The sequence below is a fragment of the Podarcis filfolensis genome (genome assembly GCF_964270895.1).
Source record: "Podarcis filfolensis genome assembly, chromosome: 8".
In the NCBI taxonomy this organism is placed as follows: domain Eukaryota; kingdom Metazoa; phylum Chordata; class Lepidosauria; order Squamata; family Lacertidae; genus Podarcis; species Podarcis filfolensis.
The window spans coordinates 20,459,916-20,483,103 of record NC_139611.1 but is presented as its reverse complement, the minus strand read 5'-3'; the positions used below and the strand labels follow the sequence as shown (position 1 = coordinate 20,483,103).

General features: G+C 48.8%; 2 protein-coding genes and 1 long non-coding RNA gene across 5 annotated transcripts in view; 2 read left to right on the top strand and 1 right to left on the bottom strand.

Moving 5' to 3' along the window:
- Positions 1-22,975, bottom strand: LOC310769491 (uncharacterized protein). The gene is made up of 9 exons (XM_083628925.1): positions 22,844-22,975; positions 21,655-21,775; positions 19,954-20,107; positions 13,220-13,365; positions 12,049-12,225; positions 11,301-11,417; positions 9,969-10,055; positions 4,510-4,657; positions 1-2,621 (listed from the first exon to the last, which is right to left on the bottom strand). The coding sequence occupies exons 1-9, from the start codon at positions 22,861-22,863 to the stop codon at positions 2,590-2,592; spliced, it is 1,002 nt and encodes a 333-aa protein (XP_083485051.1). The 5' UTR covers positions 22,864-22,975; the 3' UTR covers positions 1-2,589.
- LOC310769623 lies at positions 20,107-22,601 on the top strand. The gene is made up of 2 exons (XR_014551750.1): positions 20,107-21,128; positions 21,405-22,601. It is a non-coding gene; the product is annotated as an uncharacterized lncRNA (long non-coding RNA).
- The window catches only part of SLC35E2B (solute carrier family 35 member E2B), a 29,523-nt gene continuing 29,146 nt past the window's right edge, over positions 22,812-23,188 (top strand). For all 3 annotated transcript variants that reach the window (XR_014551645.1, XR_014551646.1, XR_014551647.1), the window contains exon 1: positions 22,812-22,949. The gene's annotated coding sequence lies outside the window, so the exon portion shown is untranslated. The remainder of the gene's footprint in view (positions 22,950-23,188) is intronic.

Here is a 23,188-nt window from a genome sequence, read left to right as displayed (position 1 = left end):
TTGGTGGCATTGACACTTTATTGAAAAATACAAGGCCAGTAACAAACCTCTTAATAAATTAACAAAGCTTTGAATTACTGTATTAAACATTCTTTTTCCTTAATTAAAAAAAACCACCCTCACTGCTGTTGAAAAGCGCATCAGTTAAGACATTCACATAGGCTTGGTTAGTTTGAAAAATTAGGACCAAAATAATAATTTAGGGTGTGAGGGGAAGAAATCAGGTTAGGAGGCAGAGAAATTATTTGGGATTTAGCAAGAAGTCAGCCACACAAATACCGACAGAAGCAAACTGCTGAAGCTTTAGCAAATGGGAGGTGGAAGCACTGTCCAAGCAGCTTGTGGGCAGCTTCAAGGAAAGTGTCCCACAGACACACACACAACTTGGTGCCCTCCAAATATTCTGGGCTACAACTCCTATCGGCCCCAGCCAGCACAGCTGGGGGTTGTAGGCCAGAACATCTGGAGGGAACCAGGTTGGCAAAGGCTGTCCTTGAAACAAAGGCTTCCAAGGCAAAGCATCTCGCAGGCACCAAGACACCCAGCTCCGGGTGCATGGTTTACCTAAACGGGCAAAAACACAGCCTGTGCCTCTGTGGGGCTTGGGGAGGGTCTGCCTTCCCCTTGTAGAACTGCAGGTTTTGCTCCGTGGAACAAAGCGGCAGACTCCCATCGCTGAGGGTTGATGTGTGATCGGCTGTTTTCGAGGAAAGTGGGGTAGACAAGCCCACAAGGGCCTCAAGGGGGCCTATTAAGCCAACAGGAAGACTGGGGCCAGCGTCAAGCTGGCCATGCTGCTCCAGTCTCCTTGAGAGCCCCGTGTGGAAGGAGAGCTCTCCCCAAAGTGCTGTAGGCCAAACATTTCCAGGGTGGGGTAGGATTAGCAAAGGCATGGAGGAACCTGTGGGACCCGCCCCCCAATGTTCTCACAACACTCAATAGCCCCAGCCAACAGTCAGGGATGTTGGGAGCTGTAGTTGAACATATGGGGAATTGCCACAAGCTGCTCACCCCTTGCTTTGGTGCAGGTGTGTGAAGAAGCCTCTGGTTGTTTGCTGAGCTGCAACTCCTACTGGACATGCAAGCTGGTGCTGATGGGAGCTGGGAGTTCGGCACAGCTGGTGGGCCAGAGCTTCCCCACACAGCGGCTTTAGTGCCACCTTCCAGATGCTGTTGGTCAGGGATGGTAGGCACTGGGCAGCAACATCTGGGAAGCCACAGATTCCTCATGCCTGTGAATTTCTCTCCTGTTTTAAGGCACAGACATACTCCTTGGAGTCAGATTCTGGAGTTGGCTGGGGTGGGGGCAGCCCTTTTCCATGTAACCTTTGGGGAGGGTGCCTTCCCTTTGCCCCAAATCATCAACCATTCTGAGGGTGCTGAATCAGCCACTCTTCCTGGGGCAAAACTGGAACTTGAGGCTCTCCTGTTTCTTGGGCCCTCGGCCCTCCACCAAATGGATGGGACCAGAGGCAAGAGTGCCAAGACAAGTGAAAACAGTGTGTCTTGCCACCGTGAAGGTCTTCAGCAGCACGGAAGCCACCAGGTAACTTCAGCACACACTAACATCAGTACTTGAGTGTTGTTCTGCCAGGGCTATAGGTGATCGGCTAGATGGGGAAATGGCTGTGGCTGGCCAGAGGGGTCACGGTGGTTATGCAGTTTGAGCCACATTTCCAGTTTCAAACCAAACACACCCATTTGGATTTGGGTTAATGGCAGGCAAGATGACTTTGCAACCGCAGAGGCGCTGAGTTTCAAGCGGCCTTTGCTAAGCTTGTGCCCACGAGATGTTTTGGACTACAACTCCCATCAGCCCCAGCCAGCGGTGCCTGGTACTGATGGGAACTGCAGTCCAGAACATTTAGTGGTGGTGCGTCCCGAAGGCTGCATGTGGTCCTCGCACAACTTTTTAAGCAGCCCACGAAAGCATCAAGCTGCCTGTGTTTTCCTTCCGCTAGATTTCTAATCTTTGGTTCTTATGTGGGAGGCATAAATTTCACTGGATGGGGCTGTCATCTTAAAACAGATAAAACTTTGGAGGATTGTCAGCTCCTCGTTTGCCAGGATGAGGCTCTCGGCAGTGAAATACGGCAAATGAGGGCGCACAGTGCTGGGCCTGCCGCCTAGGCCCTCCACGCCAGGTTTGCAATGCCCAAAGCTAATCTAGGTGCAGGATTGCGCTTGAGGAAGAAAGCACCAAATGAATGGTCCGTCGGCAACACTCACCCTTGGGAGGCAAGCCACGGCAGGAGGGGGTCGTCGTGGCAGCTGTTTCGAAGGCGGGGTAATGGGTGAAGTGGTATCTAGCGTAAACAAACAAACACACCGGAGGAATCTTGACGGGGTTGCTGCATGCAGGAGCTGTTTGGCAAAAGGACTCAAACTTGACGGAGCAGAGTTCCCGCAGCAAGCCCCAGGAGGTGGAGGGTTGTGCAAACGTCTTCTGTTGAACTGTGGTCAAGCTGCTCCTGCTACGACCTGCCTTTTGGGACCCCACTTTCTTGGGTCGGAGCAGGGAACTGATCTCCCGCAGCGCACCTTCACTTTGTAAGAGTGCCGCCTCATACCCGGAGAAGGCATCGTGCTTCACGAGTCAATCCTTCCATAGGAAGAAAACACTGCAGAGGTGGGGAAAGGAGTCGCGGTAAATGATAGGAAGAATCTCACCATTTTTAAAAGAGCCTGCTGGATCAGGCCAGTGGCTCATCTGCTTCGGCATCCTGTTCTCACAGTGGCTCAATGGGAAGCCCACCAGCAAGAGTGCAACAGCGACTCTCCCTACTTGCAATTCCCAGGCAACTGGGATTCAGAGGCATACTGCCTCTGACGGTGGAGATATCACAAAGCCATCCTGGCTAGCTGGCCATTTCTTAGTATGCTAGGCAGCTCCTTCTGTAGCCACCTTGGAAATACACACTACACTGATGCTGCAGGGAAGGCGCACCGAATGCAGCAGGAGTTTTGTGCTGATTGGTGGCCCTCTCTATCAATCAGCATGCAGTCTCTGCCATTTGGATGGGCTAAATGAGGCTCCTTCCTCAAGTGTCCAGGAGCAGCTAGCATTCCATCAGGCTATAGCAGAGGGTGAGGAAGAGAGCACTGCAGAATCTCTCCATCAGCTCTGCTGGCTCCATCAGGTTCCTCTCTGTTGCCAGCCATTCCAGGAGGCTGCATCAGAGCGAGAGAGATGGGAAGCAGGGCTGCTGCATCAACTTCATTGGAGAGATGAGCAACCGACTGCACTGGCTGCCATTTGGTTTCTGGGCCCAACTCTAAAGTGCTGGTTTTGACCTACAAAGTCTTAAAACGGCACAGGACTGCAATACCTCAAGGATCGCCTCTCTCCATATGGGCCAACTCAGACCCTGCACTCATCATCTGAGGCCTTTCTTCATGTGCCTCCTCCACGAGAGGTCTGGAGGGCAGAAACACAAGAACGAGCCTCTTCTGTGGTGGCTCCCCACTTGTGGAATGCATTCCCCAAGGAGGCTTGCCTGGCACCTTCACTGCATATCCTTAGGCGCCAGGCAAAAACATTCCTCTTCTCCCAGGCGTTGGCAAATTAAACAATCTGTGGCCTTTTAACCTTTGTACAGGGGGTTATTGTTTCTGTTATTAAGGTATCGCTTTTGTAAACTGTCCTGTGATCTTCAGATGAAGGGTGGTATAGAAATTTAATAAATAGTAGTAAGTTTCACTCCTCCACTTCTCCTTGAACTCTCTTCCATTCCAGCTAAAAAGGGTAAAGGGCCCCTGACCATTAGGTCTAGTCGCGGACGACTCTGGGGTTGCGGCACTCATCTCGCTTTATTGGCCGAGGGAGCCGGCGTACAGCTTCCGGGTCATGTGGCCAGCATGACTAAGGCGTTTCTGGCGAACCAGAGCAGCACACGAAAATGCCGTTTACCTTCCCACCAGAGCGATACCTATTTATCTACTTGCACTTTGACGTGCTTTCGAACTGCTAGGTTGGCAGGAGCAGGGACTGAGCAACGGGAGCTCACCCCGTCACGGGGATTCGAACCACCGACCTTCTGATCGGCAAACCCTAGGCTCTCTGGTTTAACCACAGCGCCACCCATGTCCATTCCAGCTAATCACTACTAAAACCTCTGTAAGACCTCCAGCCTGAATTTGCCTTCCAATCCCAATCCCTTTTCCTTTTCTGTCGTGCCTTTTAGATTGTAAGCCTGAGGGCAAGACTTATCTTACTACTGAGTTTTGGAAACTGCTCTGGGAGCCTTCTCCTCCCACCCATCCACCCTAGCTGCAGAGCAGGGTAAAATGCTTCAAATAAATACATGCCAGCTGCTTAATATGAATTTGGACAGGGGGAGATAAAGTTCTTTTCACTCTGCCCAGCCAGATGCTCCAGTGAAACCCATGAGCTGGACATGATTGGTCCATCCTGCTCCCATTGCCTTCAATCCCTGAATTCTCTGGGCTTTTCTATGTACGTGTCCGTTTGTTTTTCCTCCCCCTGGATTAATCTCCTCCAATACTCACTCCTTTCTCTCAGCCCTTGCCCAAAGCTGTGGTAGACATGGAACAACGCCCAGAACAGGACACTTTTGATCATCACAGAGATGCAGGAACAGGTGATGACAGCCGCTTCCAGCGCATAGGAACTCCCTTGTCCCCACTCTTCGATCACCTGGAAAGAAAGCACATTCCACGTAAAGAAATAACATTTTCAGAGAGAGAAACAAAAGGAGTGAAATGGGCAGGATGGACAATTGTCCCATCTACCCAATGTTGCAGCCGGGGGTGAAATGATGCACCTGCAGGAGAAGTGATGCTTGGGAAGGAAGAGGAGAGGCAATGGAGGCCCCACAACAAGTGAGTATAAAACAATCTAGAAGACAGGCTCTGGGGCAATTTGCAATGCCAGAGGAGACAGAAACATTTTGCTAGTGGGGCACTGTGGTTAAGAGTGTTGCTCAGGAGAGAGAGGTTCAAATCTCCACTCAGCACTCTTCCTCGGTCTAACATATCTCACAGGATTGTCATGAGGACAAAATAGATTTCTCCTTGGAAGAGGGACAGAATACGTATGTAATGAATAACATGGAAGCCAGCTGGTCCTCAGTCAGGCCATTGGGCTGCCTAGCTCAGGACTGTCCGCAGTGACTGGCAGTGGCTTTCAGGCAGGAGTCTTCCCCTGCTCCCAGCCTTAGCTGGAGATACCACTAAGAACTGGACCTTCTGCATGCAAAGTGGATGCTCTATGACTGAGCTAGGGCTTTTCCTTAACATAGGAAGCCACCTTCCACCAAGTCGGACTACTGGGTCCAGGTGGCTCAGCGACTAGTGGCAGATCTCCATGGTTTTGAGACAGGGATCCTTTGCAGCCCTGCCCAGAAATGCAGGGGATAAGCAGCTGCTCCACCACTGAGCTCTGGCCCCTTCCAGAGCTACAGCCAGCATGTATGGATACAGCATGAATGGCAGGAGCTGTCCCCTCTTCCTAGCCTGGACATTGTCACTGACTCTGCTCCTGGACCTGATCTGGGATGGAAGCATGTTTCGAGGGGGCAGGCAGCAAGACAGCCAGAACTGCCACTGAAATTGGCTGTAACTTCTAAGAACTCAGGCTTGAGCTTGCTATCTCCTCCTCCCTCCTCTTCCTTTTTCCTCATGTGCCATGTCTTTTGTCTTTTTAAAAAAAGATTGCAAGCCTGAGTGCAGTCTCAGGACTTCTATTTCGTCGGAAATAGAACCACTCGGATGGTTTTCAGGCTAAAGGGTGGAGTTCGAATGTCATAAGTAAATAAACAAGCAAGTAAGTAAGTAAGTAAGGCTCAGGGGAAAACATGGAAATTCCTGGGAGGAATTTAAATCGTGTTACTGACAGTAACTGAGAGCAGACAGGGAAAGGAGAGGAAAGTGTGTATAGCTCTGGTTGCCTCAATTCAAAAAAAGATATTGTTGAGTCAGAGAAAGATTCAGAAAAGGATGGGGCAACTCTCCTACAAGGAAAGACTGCAGCATTTCATACTTTTTAGCTTAGAGAAAATGCAAGTAAGAAGCGACGAAATAGAAGTTTATAACGTTATGCATGTCGTGGGGAAAGTGGAAAGTTTTTCTCCCTCTCTCATAACATCCATGAAGCTGAATAATGAAAGATTCAGGATAAATTAAAGAAAGTCCATCTTCATGCAACACAGTGTTAAACTATGGAGCTCACTCCCCCAGGAGACATCCACCAAGTTGGATGGCTTTAAAAGAGGATTAGATAAATTCACGGAGGAAAGGGCTATCGCAAGATACTAGCCATGATGGCTGTGCTTGTGATGCTTCTGGACAATTGCTGGAAGCCACAGAAGAGGGAGAGGACTCTTGTGCTCGGATCCTGATTGAAGGTTTCCCAGAATGGGCATCTGGTTAGCCACTGTGAGAACAGGATGCTGGACTAGATGGGCCGTTGGCTTGACCAGCAGGCTCACCATATTTATGAAAACTAATGACATCCCCCCCCCCCCGAAAAAATTGTTCTAGTTTTTTGTTTGTTTTGAATGGCAGTGAAAAATGCAATGTGGGACAGCAGTCTAACAAGAGCACCATGCCCTAAAATCTCTTGTGTTGTCTCTCTCACTTCCACCTTGGACTTGCAATCCCAATCCCTTCACCTCCGCTGACCTTCTTGTCTCCCACGCCCACTCCTTCCTCCCAACCAGCCAGGCCAGCTTGACCTTTCCCATAAAGCCCTGCTGCTTTCCACACAGCTGTGGCGAGAGAAGAAGCTGTCAGACGGCAGGTTTTTGAAAAGCATTGCAGTCCTTGAGATCCCTGTGCTGCTGCTGCTGCTGCAATAACATCAAGAAACCAACCACCCCTCTGTCTCCGAAGAAAGCGAAAAGCTTTCCAGTTTCAGTGCAGCAACCAATCCGAGCCGCTGGTGTGTGAACAATTCATTCTGAAACAGCAGGTTTCATTTCCGTTGTGTTAAATGCCAAGATGATGGCTCCCTAGGGGAGCGATGAGATGCCAACTCTGTTCCCAAAGGATCACGGGAGTCTCATGACTGGGCTAAGTTTCTGTTGGCTGGCACAGGAACAAAGGGAGCTGCCAAACTCAGAGTCAAATAACTGGTCTGCCTAGCTCAGTATTGTCTACATCAGGGTTTCCCAAACTTGGGTCTTCAGCTGTTTTTGGACTACAACTCCCATCATCCCTAGGTAGCAGGACCAGTAGTCAGGGATGGTGGGAATTGTAGTGCAATAATAACTGGCGACCCAAGTTTCGGAAACCCTGGTTTTAGACAGGAGACCTCCCCCAGCCATACCTGGAGGTGCCAGGGACTGAACCTGGGACCTTCCACTTGCAAGACAGATGCCCTAGCACTGGGTTACCCAGAGAAGAGTCTGCCTTATGAAACAGACTATTGGTTAATCTAGCACTGCAACTGCACCTCTCCTTGGCTAGAGGTAAAGATGGTGTAGCAAGGAGGGGTCACCCGGCCCAACCTGCCCCGCTTCAGCCAAAAAGATTCTCTGAGCAGCTTCCAAAATGAGCTCAAAGATAGCCCTGCCTTGCCCCCCACCCCAGTTCACAATCTCATAAAGCATGCAAGGAAAAAGGGAAGGGGAGGGAAGAGAGAAAAGCAAGCTCAAGCACAAAACCTTAATGCTACTGTGCCAAAGGCAGGGACCGTCCCTTCGGCTGAAAAGCGGGGTAACACTTTAAATACACAATCTCCCGGACCTCCTGGCTTCTGTGCCTTTCGGAGAAATTATCTGTGGGTGAAACTTCTGGGGCTCTTCCCCTCTAATCCCTTGTTTATTCCTGCTGATACATGTTCAGAGCTGGCTGCCTGAGGACCGTATCTGTGATCCATTTTTTAAAAAGAGAGAGGGTTGTTGCTGTGTCTGAATTTTCCCTGCTTTGCCTTGACCGGAAGCAAAATCCCAGGGCACTCTGACACAGAAGGACTTCAGAAGCCTTTTGAGCACCCTGACGCTAACCCTCGGATGCCTGGCGATGGCGGGACGTGGGAGCGTTTGGCCGCAATCCTGGAATGTTCTGAGCCCGGCTTGAGTTAACCGCTTCCAAGGGCGAGCAAAAGTCATTTGAAATGTGGGAGCAGGATTGGATGGGCATCTGTAGTGCATTCTTCTCAACGGCTTTTGGATTAAATAAGCCACACATACACCCCCGTTAGTGGGGGCACAATAATTTATTAGCCCCACCATTTTGAGTGTTTATCTTGTTGGGTCTATTGGACCAATTCAGATGCTCATGTTAAACTTGCAATGGTTGGCCTTTTTGAGTCCTAAAGCATGCATGTTGTGGTGGAATAAGAGCCCACTCTTCTCCCAGCCCCACTGCAACTTCTGTACAAAGAGTGGTGGGACCTAAGCTTGCCCTGATGGTACATTGAGCTCTCAGCATCCTCCCTGCATCCCCTGCCAGCTGATTGGCACTGGGCACAGCCAAGAAGCAACAAGATTGGTGTACTAGTCAGCTCTCCCTCTCCCGCTTCTCCCTGTCCCCATTCCCCAGCTGTGATTGGTGCTGTTGACTACATTAAAAAAGGTAAAGGGTAACGGGACCCCTGACCATTAGGTTCAGTCATGACCGACTCTGGGGTTGCAGAGCTCATCTCGCTTTATTGGCCAAGGGAGCTGGCGTACAGCTTCCGGGTCATGTGGCCAGCATGACTAAGCCACTTCTGGCGAACCAGAGCAGCGCACGGAATCGCCGTTTACCTTCCCGCCGGAGCGGTACCCATTTATCTACTTGCACTCTGATATGCTTTTGAACTGCTAGGTTGGCAGGAGCAGGGACCGAGCAAGGGGAGTTCACCTTGTTGCGGGGATTCGAACCGCCAACCTTCTGATCGGCAAGTCCTAGGCTCTGTGGTTTAACCCACAGTGCCACTCGCGTCCCATTGACTACACTGCCCGCCCCCAAACAGAGGCTGAGGAGAAGGAAGGTACATGGGGAGAGCCATTCTTGTGGGTTTTCTTTTTTTTTAAAGATATTTATTGAAGTTTTACAAAAACATAAATTTAAAAAGGTCATATAAAAAGAAAGAAATACAAAAAAAACCATAGAAAAATACATAAACAAGAAAAAAGAAGAATAAAAACAAATCCATTTTTTGTAACCTTAACTCATTATCTTATTTCCTTGGCCTCCTCACACCTCCCCTTTTTGTATTCCCATTTAAGTAATCAAATCGGCAAATCCTTACCCTCTTTCGTTTATCTTAACTCTGTATCTTAACATGGGGAGAGCCATTCTTGTGGGTTTACTTCCCTCAGGTAAATCGTGCTCCAAGCAGCAGTCACCAGGCAACCCAGAGTGGGGGCCCTGTAAGGGTCAGATGCAGCCCACAACTCCCCCCCCCCCGCCCTGTGGGACCTACTGTGGCTTAAGTGCCTGGGAATTAGCCAATGGCTAGTACACTCTCCTCTCCCTTTCTCATAAAGATAAGGCACAAAACACAGTTTCCTGATACATAGGAAATGTTAACGAAGAAACCAGGAGTTGGGTCCAATGCCCACCTTACTCAGGGTAGGCTGTCTGCACTTAACGATCATGCCTAACCTAGGCCTATTCGGTTCAATGGGTCTCCTCTGAGGAGGACATGGCTGGATACAGGATCTGAAATGTCAGGTTTGTCCTAGAGTAGTTAGGATCACGTTGATAGTCAGTACCGGCTACTTCGATTTTGCCCATTTGTCCACACAGCCTAGACCTGAAACCATAGGGGCTAGCAACCTTTCTTCTTAAAAATAAAGCGTTAAAACAACCCAACTTTACAGGGTGAGACGGCCAGTTGCCTGCACTCTGGGAACACACAGCCCTTCCTTCAGAACAGCCCCAGAACAGGCCCACACGAAGGCAGCCAAGCCAGGGGCTTAACTTGCTTGCACCAGCAATCAGCATCTTGAGGAATGGAAGAATTCCCTCTGCCCTTCCTTCTCATTAAATCAACAAAACCCTTGGCACCGACTTACCGTGTAGATCAGGTAGGCGAGATAAGCAACCTCGGGCAAATTCTGACTCAGAAAAATCCAGGCTAGAGGTTTTAACTCTTTTAAGATCTGGGAAACAGGTGGGGGGGAATGAACTGAGTTAGCTGCACATTCATTGGTTGGGTCTGCTTTAGCTATACGTACATCTAGCTTTCTCTCAAAGTAGTCTCAAGAGTTATCATAAGCATCCCATCAAAGGCCGTGGGGCAGAGCTAGGGCAGCCCCCCACCCTGCTTCCCCCTACTGGTAAAACAGTGGCAAAACTAGGAGGCAGTCTGAGCAAGGAGCCTTTCTCCTCCTTCCCAGGCCAAGAGGTGGGCTTTACCAGACACTTCAGAGCCAGCCAGCCCCATGCTGGAGAAACCACCAGCAGCTCAACAAGGCAATGGCACTTTCAGGCAGTGGGGGCGAGACCTCCGGTCTGTGAGTCAAATGTGGCCCCCAGCCCTCTCAACCTGGCCCTCAGAACTCTCCCCTGACCCCGAGTGGTGTTGCCTGCCTGAAATGTGTCCCTGGACTCTGATCATGCCTCTTTCTTGTCTATATGGAGCAGAGAAAGGGGGTACGGGCATTTGTAGAACCTGAGCTACTCCACAAAGGTAATGTTTAACTTTGTTGCCCCGCCCCCTTTTGCCTCTGGTCCTGCCCACCATTGGCATGAGGCCCCCGGAAGGCTGCCCAGAAGGGATTGCGGCCCTCGGGCTGAAAAATGTTCCCTGTCCCTGCTTCAAAAGGGGGAAGGTGGCTCCTTGGAGCTGCAAGACTAGGCTGGCCACGATGCAGAAGGCTTTTGCAAGTCACTGAAGCAAAAGCTCCCTTTCAGGCAGTGCTTGGTTCAGGGAATTTCACTTGGCCTTGGCCTTGCCTAAATGCAGTCGAGCCACAAGTGTAGCCTGCTTGGAGCCCAACTAGCACAAAAGGGGACAGGACAGACAGCCCCTTTTCCCATATAGCTGTAACAACAGATTCTGGCATCTGGCAAGACAGTATCCAGGGCTCTGTGGATCCCTCAGAAATGGAACAGGATCCGATTCAGGATGCAGAGTCCAGCATCACAGAACTGTCACTATCTTTTCTTTCTAGCCCTCGTGGTTGTGAAGAGTGTGCTAGAATCTGAAGGGCCAGACGCATAATTCACATAGCTCACGCCAAGTTGCAGAACTTTGCAATTTATGTTAGTGCTTTGGCACAGACTGCTGCTCTTTCTAAAAAATAAATAAATCAGGGCCCAGCATTTCTTAGAGTAAATGTCCCTGGTTCACCCCCAGGAAATGCCCATTTGATCAAGGGGGTGGGGAGGGGAGGCGCACTCACAGCAATGATGCCACAGACAACTTTCAGCCCAGCCCAGAGAATCCCAACTGCCAGGAAGATGCTGTGCAGAACTGAGATCTCCCGAATAGAGGTGAGCAGCAGAACACACAAGCAAAGCTGGAAGGCAAAAAGAGAAGTCTAAGAGGTTACAGCAGCTGTAGACGTCCCCTTCCTGTGCCCCGTAACCATTTGCAGCTCATGGTCTGTTCTGTTGGTTAACTCACTCACTTTCCAGAAAGGCAGGCCATTTCATGACCTGCACTGGGGTCTTTCATAGAATTGAAAGGGACCCTGAGTTTCATCTAGCCCAATCCTCTGCAGTGCAGGAATATGCAGTTGTCCCATAAGGGGATCGAACCTGCAACCTTGCCCTTATCAGCACCACGCTCTAGCCAACAGAGCTATCCAGGCTAGAAGGAACACTTAACAAAAATGCAGCTATTCAGGGTTCAGCCCCTCCAAGCGACCATTCAGAACTGCTCTGCAATTTTAAGAAAACTGGTGCCTGAGGTCCACTGATTTCAGTGGGCCTACTCAGAGTTAAATGCAAGATGCAACACCCATGCTACATGCTTTTTTGTAAAAACACGTTTAACAAAACTCTCAATTTCCTCGGCTTTTTAATTTTATATGAGTTTCCTTGCGTGTACCTTGCAGAAAAGCAGTTGAGAGAAACGCAGGAGGCATAGTTGGGAAACAGATGGGCCAAGGGATTCAGGCTGTGGTTTGGACTGAGGCCTGGGCCTACCTGAGCCTGGAGGTCAAAGGTCAGCATGGAAAAGCAGAGGTTGAGCATGAAGTATTGCGCCTGGAGGCTCTCCAAGGCCCCGCCCACCCGGAAGGCCATCATGCTTTCGGTCTGAATGAGGACAACGGCGCAGATCACATCGAAGGCACCGACTAAAAGGATCAGGACAAAGCGGGCCTTAAGAGGGAAAATGGAAGCAAGACTGTCAGAATGGACCACACGTCCCTGCGGCAGCAGAAGAACCTCCACCAGATTCAATGTGTTTGACTAAGAAAACGGAGAGAAGTGTGAATACTGCTGATGGCTTGGCAAGAGGTTGAAGAGGAAGGAGGCAAGCTGGCAGAATTCACTAGGATGCTCCACATGTAAGGTCTCACCTGCACCGCACATATAAAGCAACACCATGCCTCTTTAAACAGTCGTGGCTTCCCCCAAAGACTTATGGGAAGTGTCATTTGTTATGGGCGCTGTGCATTATTAGGAGATCTCCCTGTTCCCCCTCAAAGACCTACAATTCCCAGAGTTCTCTGGGAAGAGGGACTGGCTGTTAAACGCCCCCCCCCCCACCCAGGAACTGTAGTTCTGCGAGGGGACCAGGGTCTCTCCAAACAGCTCCCAGGAGTCTTTTGACGGAAGCCACAGCTGTTCAAAGTGCTGTGATGCTGCTTTAAATGTACAGTGCAGATGGGGCCTAAGCAATGCAATCTGAGCAGCACAGACGCAGGAATTCAAATTCCATGTGGACGAAAGATTGGAGTCTGCTCTGAACAGAGGGGAAGTCCAGACCTGCCCCTCTCCCGAATCATAAAGTACTCTGCTGCCTCTCCTAGCATGCACCATGCCCAAGCCCTTTGGGAGCAAGTTTATCCCTCCGTCCAAGGTGACCTGCAAGGGCCTAAAGTGTACCGGTTTCGGGCAGCTTACATTTCTGCTTTCTCCCTTCTCGGTTCCAAATCAGTTATGCATCTTTCTAAAAGGGGGGCAGCCATCTTCTTAAAACCAGGGTGCAGCAAAGAGAGAGATTTGTTAGAAGGTGATGCAGGAACATCACAACACACACAACCCTGGGCTGAACTACGCTGACAACAGGCCCCAGAGTGATCTTGCACGATCTAGGAAGCTCCCGCCAGGCCCTTGGTTCAAGGCAAAGGCCCAACCGCTGACCACTCACGAGCAGTTTGGGCTTCTGCTCGGCAGGCAGGACGCTGAAGTTGACGACTGAGCGCAGCATGACCAGCGCGACGGAGAGGACGAAAACGATGAGCTCCTGGCGGTTCTCTTGCAAGATGCCCCGGCTCACGTAGTAGATGCAGAAGACTGTCGGGGAAAGAGACAAATCCCGCCATCAGCCGTCTGCGCAGGGGAGAAAAAGGTGCCTTCCAAGATGAAATGGGAAGCTGAAGGTTGACGTCAACCTAGAAGGCATTTCTTCATTTTTAAAAAATATATATATTTAGAGTTAGATTAGATCGATGAGGCTTTTTTATCTCCAGGGTAGAGGAAACATCCATTAATTGGCTCACCTGTCCTCCCAACAACCATCTTGTGAAATAGGGAGCTGTTCCCTGACTCCGAAGGCAGGGAGTGGAGGCTGAGCAACAGGGAGGTCATTTCAAAAGCCTGCAGTCCTCATGAGTGATTTACAACTTTTTAATGCGTTTTTAAAAGCTAGCACTATCTTGAAAGAGGCACTGGGTTGTATTCAACTAAGTTATACTGGCAGCAGACCCTCTCTGTCTCCCTCTTTCCAGGGTAGAATTTTCCTTAGGATCCATTGGCTGCTGCAACCCCAAATATCTCTGGAGAACCCTAGAAAAATTAAAGATGTGGCTTTTCTAGGTGGGGAGTGGGCAGGAACGAACAGGAGACAACAGTTATGGTTCTGGATCGAGACATTTATCTGTGTCCAAAGCTGATGACAAATGGGATCCTATCAATTGGGATTCTGTTGAGACACATCTGCCCAGCAGTTGCAGACACAGAGGGAGGAAAGCAAGATGTTTTTGTGCAGGAATATTTCTGAGCAAGGCGAGCCCTGGGCTCTCCAAATGCTAAAGGTGGACTGGGGGGGATTGGCTGACTAATCTGTCTCTTTTTTTCTTTTCCACAATGAGTAGGGAGCAGTCGAGCTTGCTATGAGGCAAGGGATTTTGAGGGTGGCAGAGTAGGAGGCAAACATACCTGACTTGGCAAACTGGGAAAGGACCAGCTCAGTGGGGGACCTTAGGTTCAGGTCCCAGGTTCTGTAGGGATGGGTAGACTCCCTGCCTGGGACCCTGAAGAGCCACTGCCAGCCAGTGTGGGCAATACTGAGATAGATGGACCAAGTTGGTTATCACCCAATTCCATATAGCACAGCGCAGGGAAATGCTTGATTGGCTTAGTAGCAATTCTTTTAATATACAGTACATGAACTGAGTGCAGTCCTCTCTCGCTTTAATTGTTGGCCACCCAGATTCTGTGCGAAGAAAAGTTGCTGATATTTCTGATGGTAGAGAGCATAGCTTTCGGAGGGGATGGATATTTTGCAGTTTCCATAACTTTAATGAAGTTTGAATCAGAGCCCTAGACTTTAACACTATAGAGCATTTGAGTAACCAAATATCATTAGGGCAGGTTCAATTGGCAGCCCTCCCTTATTGTAACAGAACTTCATCAATGCCCTAGAGGTTTCTTGTGCTTTGACTTTCAATGCCTCCATATGACACTTCCAAGAGAGGGTTTCACTAAAGAGTAAATCTAGGTATCTAAATAAGAGGGTTTGTTCTATAGCTTGGTGATCTAAACATCATTTATACCTAGGACTGTGTTTGCAAAAAATCATCATCTTGGTCTTATTCTGTTTACAGTATGTGCAGAAAACCTGTAAGAAATTTTTGAGGCCCATTCGGGAAAATGAGAAGAGCACTAACAAAAGATTTCTTGTTCTTAATAACTGGAGATACCCTCTCTATGTATCAAGCTCTTATCTCTCCATTTTGGGAGATAATTGTTCAAGGACGGGGGTGGGGAATGAGACCTTGTCGGTTGATAAGAACAAGAAATGTTTACCTTCTATGGCCACAGCCAAAATTAAATCAGTCCTAATCTAATTATTGCTTATAACAAATCTCTTGAAATGTAATTAACATTTAGCCTGGGTAGCATCAAGAGCCAACATTATAGTTATTTATGATTTTACAGTACTCATGACGGCAATTGCCTGCTCTTAGGGTGCAGCTATACTCCGCCCATATTGTTAGTATTTTATTTTTTTTGAGGTGATCTATGCTATCTATTGTCCCAGTCAGACTTCTAGATGCATAGCAAATACACGGGGTCTTAGAAAAAGCTCAAAAAGGTCATCACTGAACTTAAGTTTACTGAGAATTTCAATGTCTTGGGTTTTTAATAGGTTTTCTCTCTCTTTAGGAGTACATTTCTGATTCTCATGATTGCAGAGGTGTGCTCCAAAACTGCTACTGAACCACGTTGCTTTCCTGATCCTCAGGATCAGCTAAACCAGAAATTAAATTTTATCCTTATTTTTGTCAGTCAAAAATACACTGTGCAAGGTAACATGCCATGGAAACTGTACAAAATGGGTGGGAAACTGTGCAGATGTTTCTTTGCTGGCTTCACTGTTCTCGGTTCAGGAAGCCAGCCTTTCTCAGCAAAGAACATGCAGAGCACAAATGGCCTCGCCCACCAGTTGTGCCTTATGTTTGTATCTTTCTTTCTCCAAGTTCTCAGGGTCCTCTTCATTACCCTACTGCCCGATGGTTGCAACTGGACTGAACCCAATGCCTTTTGCATTCAAAGAAGGTATTCCACTTTCGTGTTGCAACAGAGGTGTGAGGAACCTCAGGGCCTGGCAGCCAAATGTGGCCCCCGAGGTCTCTTTGCCTGGCCCTTAGAACTGTCCCCAGGCCACACCCCTAACCAACCTGCTATGCACCCTGCCTGTGTGCTTTTGCCCCACTGGAAAGTGCGACTGAACTATGGTAAGGTACCCTGCATGCCTGGAGATGTGTGTGTAGCCCACTGTCCCAAATCATGCCCAATGCTCTGCCCATTTTTCGCCGTGGCCCCACCTGCCACTGACATCTGGCCCCCGGGAGGTTCCTCATAAGGGAATGTGGCCCTTGGGCTGGAAGAAGTGTTCTAACCCTGTGCCACTGTCTCTTAAAAAAAAACCAAAAAACAGGGGGACCAGGGTCCTAGGCTGGGCCCTCAATATTATATCTAACGGACATGTTTATATGGGGAAATGGGGAATTCCACCATGAGCTATTGGAGGATACAAATATAACCATTTAAATTTGTAATAATAATTATTATTATTATTAATGGGCCCTGTCAGGCTCGTTCTTCTCTGCCCTGCTAAAATCTCTGCCAATACTAAACAGCACCTGATGTTTTTGACCAATCAGAACCTCAGAACCTGTCGGCATTCATATTCCAACTGCCAAACATCTCAGGAGGGCAGCACCTGTGAAATATGAACCTTGTCAAGGGCCCCGTGGCAGATTCATGGTTTGATTAGAGAACATGAGGCAGGTAGCATGATGTTCACGAGGGAGGAGAGGGGAAAGGGAGGTGGCAGACCTGTTGGCAGCGGAAAGGGGGAGTGTCAGGGGAGTGTCGGTAGTGTTGCACAGCTCCCTGCTTGCATCACAAGGTGGTTCTTGGCTCAAAGGGGCCCATGGGGCACAGTGGTACAAAGCACGGGTGGACAGCTTTGGGCTCTCCTCATGTTGCTGAGCAACAGCTCCCTTCAGCCCCCAACTAGCGTGGCCAACAAGCAGAGATGGTGGGAGTTGTTCAGCAACATCTGGAGGGCCAAAGGTTCCTCACATCTGGTACAGAGACAGGAAAGGGCCCTAGATCAGCGGTTGCCAAACTTTTTTGGACTAAGGGGCACATTTTGGATTTTGAGAGAGGGATGCCAGTCATAAAATGGCTGCCATGAGGGGTGGGGAGGTGGCATAACACAAAATTAGAAAGAGTATGAAGTCCCCTATACAGTAGTATCTCAGGTTACATACGCTTCAGGTTACAGACTCCGCTAACCCAGAAACAGTGCTTCAGGTTAAGAACTTTGCTTCAGGATGAGAACAGAAATCGTGCTCTGGCGGCGTGGCGGCAGCAGGAGGCCCCATTAGCTAAAGTGGTACTTCAGGTTAAGAACAGTTTCAGGTTAAGAACGGACCTTCGAAACGAATTAAGTACTTAACCCGAGGTACCACTGTAATACCTCCCATGGGTTCCACCAACTGGGGGCCTGCGATAAAATGTTGCAGTGTGATGTGCTTCTGCCCCAGGGTTCCATTCCCCCTCCCAGTTTTCTTTTTCCCTCTGCCCACTGAGCATGCACAATCCACAGTGGGTTGTTTAGGGTTTCTTTCTCCTTTTTTAAAAAAAGTACCATATTTTTCGCCCTATAGGGCACACTGGCCCATAGGGCGCACCTCATTTTGGGGGGGGGGGATGAATAAAAAAAAATTATTTCCCCCCCAGCCCCCAGAACAGGCTGCTATCCGCAAGCCTTGCGAGCCCGGCGGCAACTCCCGCCGGGCTCGCAAGGCTTGCCGACACCTGCGCGAAGCATGGGGCGCCCTCTGGAGGGCGCCCCGTGCTTCGGGCTGCAGGCTGCTGCCCGCAAGCCTTGCGAGCCCGCGGGAACTCCCGCCGGGCTTGCAAGGCTTGCGGATAGCTTCCTGAAGCCTGGAGAGCGAGAGGGGTCGGTGCGCAGTGACCCCTCTCGCTCTTCAGGCTTCAGCGAAAGCCTGCATTCGCCCCATAGGACACACACACATTTCCCCTTCATTTTTGGAGGGGAAAAAGTGCGTCCTATAGGGCGAAAAATACGGTAAATGCCCAGCTACATGACAATCTTGAATGTCACCTTTTGATTTCTATGGGCAGGTTTCACCTCTGTCTGGGGTGGGTGGGGGGCATTAAAAAGAGCTTCACGGTGTGAACCAGGAAACAACCTTTTCAGATGCCGAGTTGGTTCTCTCTAGCCTTTTTATATCTATGCGTCTCCTTTTGCAGCCGCTCCATTCTGTGCCCCATCCCGCTTGGTTGTCGGTTTTTCTCTTCTCTGTCGGTCAGCATTCTGTAGCCGTTCAGTACTCACTGGACAATTCTGGGGGGGTTTCTGTGCCTTGGGGCATTTTTAATTTTTTTTTTTAAGTAGTCCTGCATACCACCAAGTTATCCCGAGCCTGCTGATATGTATGGTTTGTGTGGTTTTGGCTTTCTATGTGCAAGCATGCACAACCATGTCCAAACTCAAAACGGAATGGTTATCTACTAGGGTTTTGAAGTTCGACAGCTGGATTTGGACGTAGCAAGCGGGAGGGGGGAATCCTAACCAGATTCCTATCAGGGAAATGGTTGGGCTAGAGGCGCCACCTACAGTCCATGTGTAGTATTGCCCACAGTTCCAGGACAATGGAGGTCAGAAAACAGAAAAGGTCCAAAGTCCTGGGAGATTGTGCTTGGGTGAAGACTCAAAGGGCACCAATGGTTATTTTCTTAGGCCTTAGTTTTTCACCTGCAGAAAGGGAATGATCTCTGCCATGGCACTGATGCGAACAGGAAATGATATAACAATTGCAGGAATGCAAAAGGAGCATAGAGAGCTGTCTTATACTGAATCAGACCCTTGGTGCATTTAGCTCAGTATTGTCTACACTGACTGGCAGCAACTCTCCAGGGTTTCTGGTAGGGAGTTACCAGAGGTTGAACCTGGGACCTTCTGCATGCAAAGCAGGTGTTCTACAGCTCTTTCCTGTGGGATTAACCATTAATAAGCAGGATTAATAGCGTCTGGGAGAGAATAAAGTAGCTTGTCCCGTTCAGCTCCATGCACACCTGAATAATGCCATTTCTTGAAGAAATTATCTCCACAGTTGAAGGAGTCAGGAAGTTATTTATTTATTAGATTTAGATGCCACCTTACCCTTCAAGTGCACATGGTTCTCCCCATTTTATCCTCACAACAACCCTGTGAGGTAGGTTAGGCTGAGAGGCACTGAGTGGGAGTCGAACCCTGTTCTCCCAGGTCACAGTCCAACACTCTCAGTTGGTGGCTCAGGCAACAGCAGGAGGGAGCTATTTCCCTTCTGCCTTGTTTGCCAGCTTCCTGTATGTATCTGGTTAGCTACTGGATTTTCCTCTAGAGAGGTCTTTGCTCTGATCCAGCAGCTCTCTTTTTTAATAGATTATATTTTTTGCATATATTCCCATATGTTATTGGTTCCCATGCCTTATATAGGACAAAGCAAACAGCCTCCATTTGTTGAGAGTGGGGCAAAGCCTCCCTCCCTCCCTCCCTCCCACTTGTCTAGGGGTCAGAACTGAGTGGGCTTAGCCCCCCCACACTAAGATTCTGTCAAATGCACCTCTTGACCAATGGTGGCTTGCGCTTGTTGGGACTGGTAGGGTGAAAGGCAGGGAGGCCAACAGTAGATGGCGCCAAAGCCAATGACAGGCAGAGCTGGTTAATTCTAATTGGCCTGAATCCACCTCCCTGCCCAGTTCTACAAGGTTAATACCAAGACTTAGGAGGAGGAAGCTGACAGCCCATGCCACCAGCTGGAGTGGTTCTAAGAAGACAGGCAAATGGGGGCTGGCTGAAGGCAGCTCCACTCACCCCAATGGACCAGACCTCCACTACTCTTGACTTATAAACATGCTGCCATTTGTTGTATGGTTAGATTGCAGAGGCTGCAAAATGTCAGGCCGGCACAACCTCCATTAAGAAGAATCATGTTTGTGTATGTGTTTGTGTGCTTCCATGTACAGACACATTTCCTCCCCTACCCCTCACCTGAGGCCTCTGCAAAATATAGCCCTTCTTCCCACCCATCAAAAACATAAAACGGGCATTTTGCTGCAGAGTCCCCTCTTCCTTACCGACGCCGATCAGCTGAATGAGAGAGACAGTGAAGTCTTCGTCCTTCTGCTGAACGAGGTTCTCTATGGTTAATCCGATGACGCTCAACAGGGAGAGGATGGTGACGCAGAAATAGATCTTGACCGGAGAGGACAGCTCCGACCAAGGTTTGATCTGCAATCAAAAAAGCATGTAAATGTTCTCTAAGCAGCTTTGCAACTAGGTAACAAAACCACATGGTTTCATAGCAGCTCTGCAAAATAATCCAGTGTTGTTTTGGCAGGGTGTGTTCTTTGGAACTAACTCCCTGCTCATACATAGCAGGCAGGGACCTTCCCTGTATTGTTTCCTGTGCCTGAGTAAAACTTATTTGTTTAGGCAAGGCTACTCAGGCAGGTAATTTTAACACGTATATCTATTTTCAAACTGTTTTCTTTAAAGCTTGTTAAACGTTATGTCAACTGGTTTTTAAGGGTTGCTTTTAGCAATATTTTTAAATGAATCTATTGTGTCAACTGCCAATTCCAGTGGACGCTCGGGTTGCGAATGTGATCCATGCGGGAGGCACGTTCACAACCTGCAGCACCGAATCTGCGCACGCGCAGGTCGCGATTTGACGCTTCTGCACATGCACATAGCGCGATTTAGTGCTTTTGTGCATGCGCGAGTGCTGAAACCCGGAGGTAACCCGTTCTGGTACTTCTGGGTTCGGAGCAGTGTGCAACCTGAAAACGCGCAACCTGAAGCGTCTGTAACCCGAGGTATGACTGTAAGTGGTATATAATTTTTGTTAAATAAATAAAAGTTGGAGTTGGGGAATAGGTGAGACTGAGAGATGGTAGTTAATAACAAAGTGGTCCACCCGTTTTTATTCATTCATTCATTCATTCAATCTATCTATCTATATCAGGGGTCGGCAACCTAAGGCCCATGGGCCACAAGCAGCCCCCGGGGATCGTTTTACCGGTCCACAAGCCGCCCGTTCAGCGAGTCCCCACGCGCTGCGCTAAACTGGCGCAGCACGGCATGGGGAGTCGCTTCTGTGGTGCCGGAAATTGCATCTGCACATGTGCAGACGCTTCCTCCTGAAGGAGCTCAGGGCAGCAAACCCATCAAGCAAACTTCATAGTGCTTTTCACCAGTAGGCTCTGTTTTCAGGCTTTCAAAATAATCAACGTTTCCTGAATGATGTACCGTATTTTTTGCTCTATAAGACTCACTTTTTCCCTCCTAAAAAGTAAGGGGAAATGTGTGTGCATCTTATGGAGCGAATGCAAGCTGCGCAGCTATCCCAGAAGCCAGAACAGCAAGAGGGATTGCTGCTTTCACTGCGCAGTGATCCCTCTTGCTGTTCTGGCTTCTGAGATTCAGAATATTTTTTTTTCTTGTTTTCCTCCTGCAAAAACTAGGTGCGTCTTGTGGTCTGGTGCGTCTTATAGAGCGAAAAATACGGTACATTTATGTATGTCAGGTTTCCCACCTATGCATTTATTATCTAAATGAAGCTTTTTTTAGAGAAAAGGTTTGAGAGGTCCCCACCCCCAAGTGACTTTTTAAAAAACAGTCACATGGAAAACAGAGAAAGGAGGTGGGGTAGAAGCAGGAGATAAAACCAAAGAGGGATATGTCATTACTGCAACAAACGCAGAAGACCAGGTGTAGCTCTAAGCATGATAAATGCAACTGAAACTAACAGGAAATCAATTGGTTCAGATACTTACAGGGCCACATGGGGTAGGGATGAGGTCTTGATGTCTTGGGGTTAGATTTGGCACCACAGAGGTTAAAACTTCATTTGGCAGGGGAGGATCTTGCGTCTCCTCCGAAGGGAAAAGGAGGACCCTGGAGGGAGAGAACAACAATGAAAGGATGTCTGGAGGTGAAGCTAAGTGGAAGTGTTGCGTATAGATGTGAGAAGGTTTTTGGGTTCACTGGGTAGCCTCTGAAAAACCATGGCTCCTGCCCAGCCAGTCTTTTACTGAGCTGATTTCAGTTTGAACTTCCTGCTCCAACTTTTTGAATAGGAGACCTCGTGGGCATGGGGGGATGGGAATCCCCACCAAGATGCCCTTGCTGTTAGCTAGCATAACAAGCATACTTGTGGACGCCACAGGCTGTTGTGCGAGAACAGAGGCAGCCCCTTTCGTGAGTCAGGACTGCAAGAACACGCATGCTTTTCCGCTGCATGGAAATCTGGACCACAGTGACATGCTCAAGGATGTCATGATTTCTTCCCCCATCCTGTCCGCACTTCTAAATTTCAACTGAAAGCTAAGTTTCTTTTGTTGCTGAAGTAGAAGGAACCAGGATGGAATCTTCCCCATGTCTTAGTGTGGTGTAGTGGTTAGTGTTGGATTAGGACCTGAGATAGCAGGGTTGAAAGCGAAGCCACAAGGTGTGACTTTGGACCGTTGACAATCTCTCTTGCCTAAACTATCTCACTGGGTTGTTGTGAAGATAAAATGGAGTCAAGCATGCATGTCTCCATGAGCGCCTTCTAATAATAAATATAATTATTACTTTTATTGCATTTATTTATTTATACAATTGGTCACTTAAAAAAAAAAAACTAAAGTAACTAAATGCATCGGTATAAATTTAATAAAAAATAAATACGTTTTCAAAACAAATTCAGAATATTTGAAGGGCTTTTTTATTTTCTTTTTTTTAGAAAAAGTATCTCAGAATTCAAAGTTTGGTGGTGGTGGTGAAATGTGACGTCAATAGTCGCGGTGAGGTGGCGACGTGATGCGGCGCCAACGTCACAGTGCCTGCAACACTTCAACCACTTTAATGCGGACCAGAAGGAGAACTCTCAGGTCCAGACTGGTAGCTCCACCCTCGCACCCAACCGCCGCCCTCCCCCGCGCTCGCTACGGGTCCCCGCGAGGCGCAAGCGGCGGCAACTACCTCGAGTCGGGAGGCTCCATGGCGACAGAGTCAGTTACATGGCCTGACGGGGAAGCGAGCGGGCGCCAGCTCCGCTTCCAGGCCTCAGGCGCGTTTTCGGGAGCGGGTAAGCCATAGAGACACTGGCCGAAGTCCTAGACCGGCGAAACTTCCGGTAAAAACAGGAAGTGTATGCTCCCCTTCCGTAGCTCTTCGCTGTCGCTTCCTATGTAGAGACTTCGCGTTGGGAGTTCAAAGGAGTAGAGGCCGTAGAGATATAAAATTTTAGAGTGACGCATAACGAAAGCACAACTTGGAATTCTGAAGAAAAAAAGCAGAGACTTGGTTTTTTAAAAAAATTAAAAG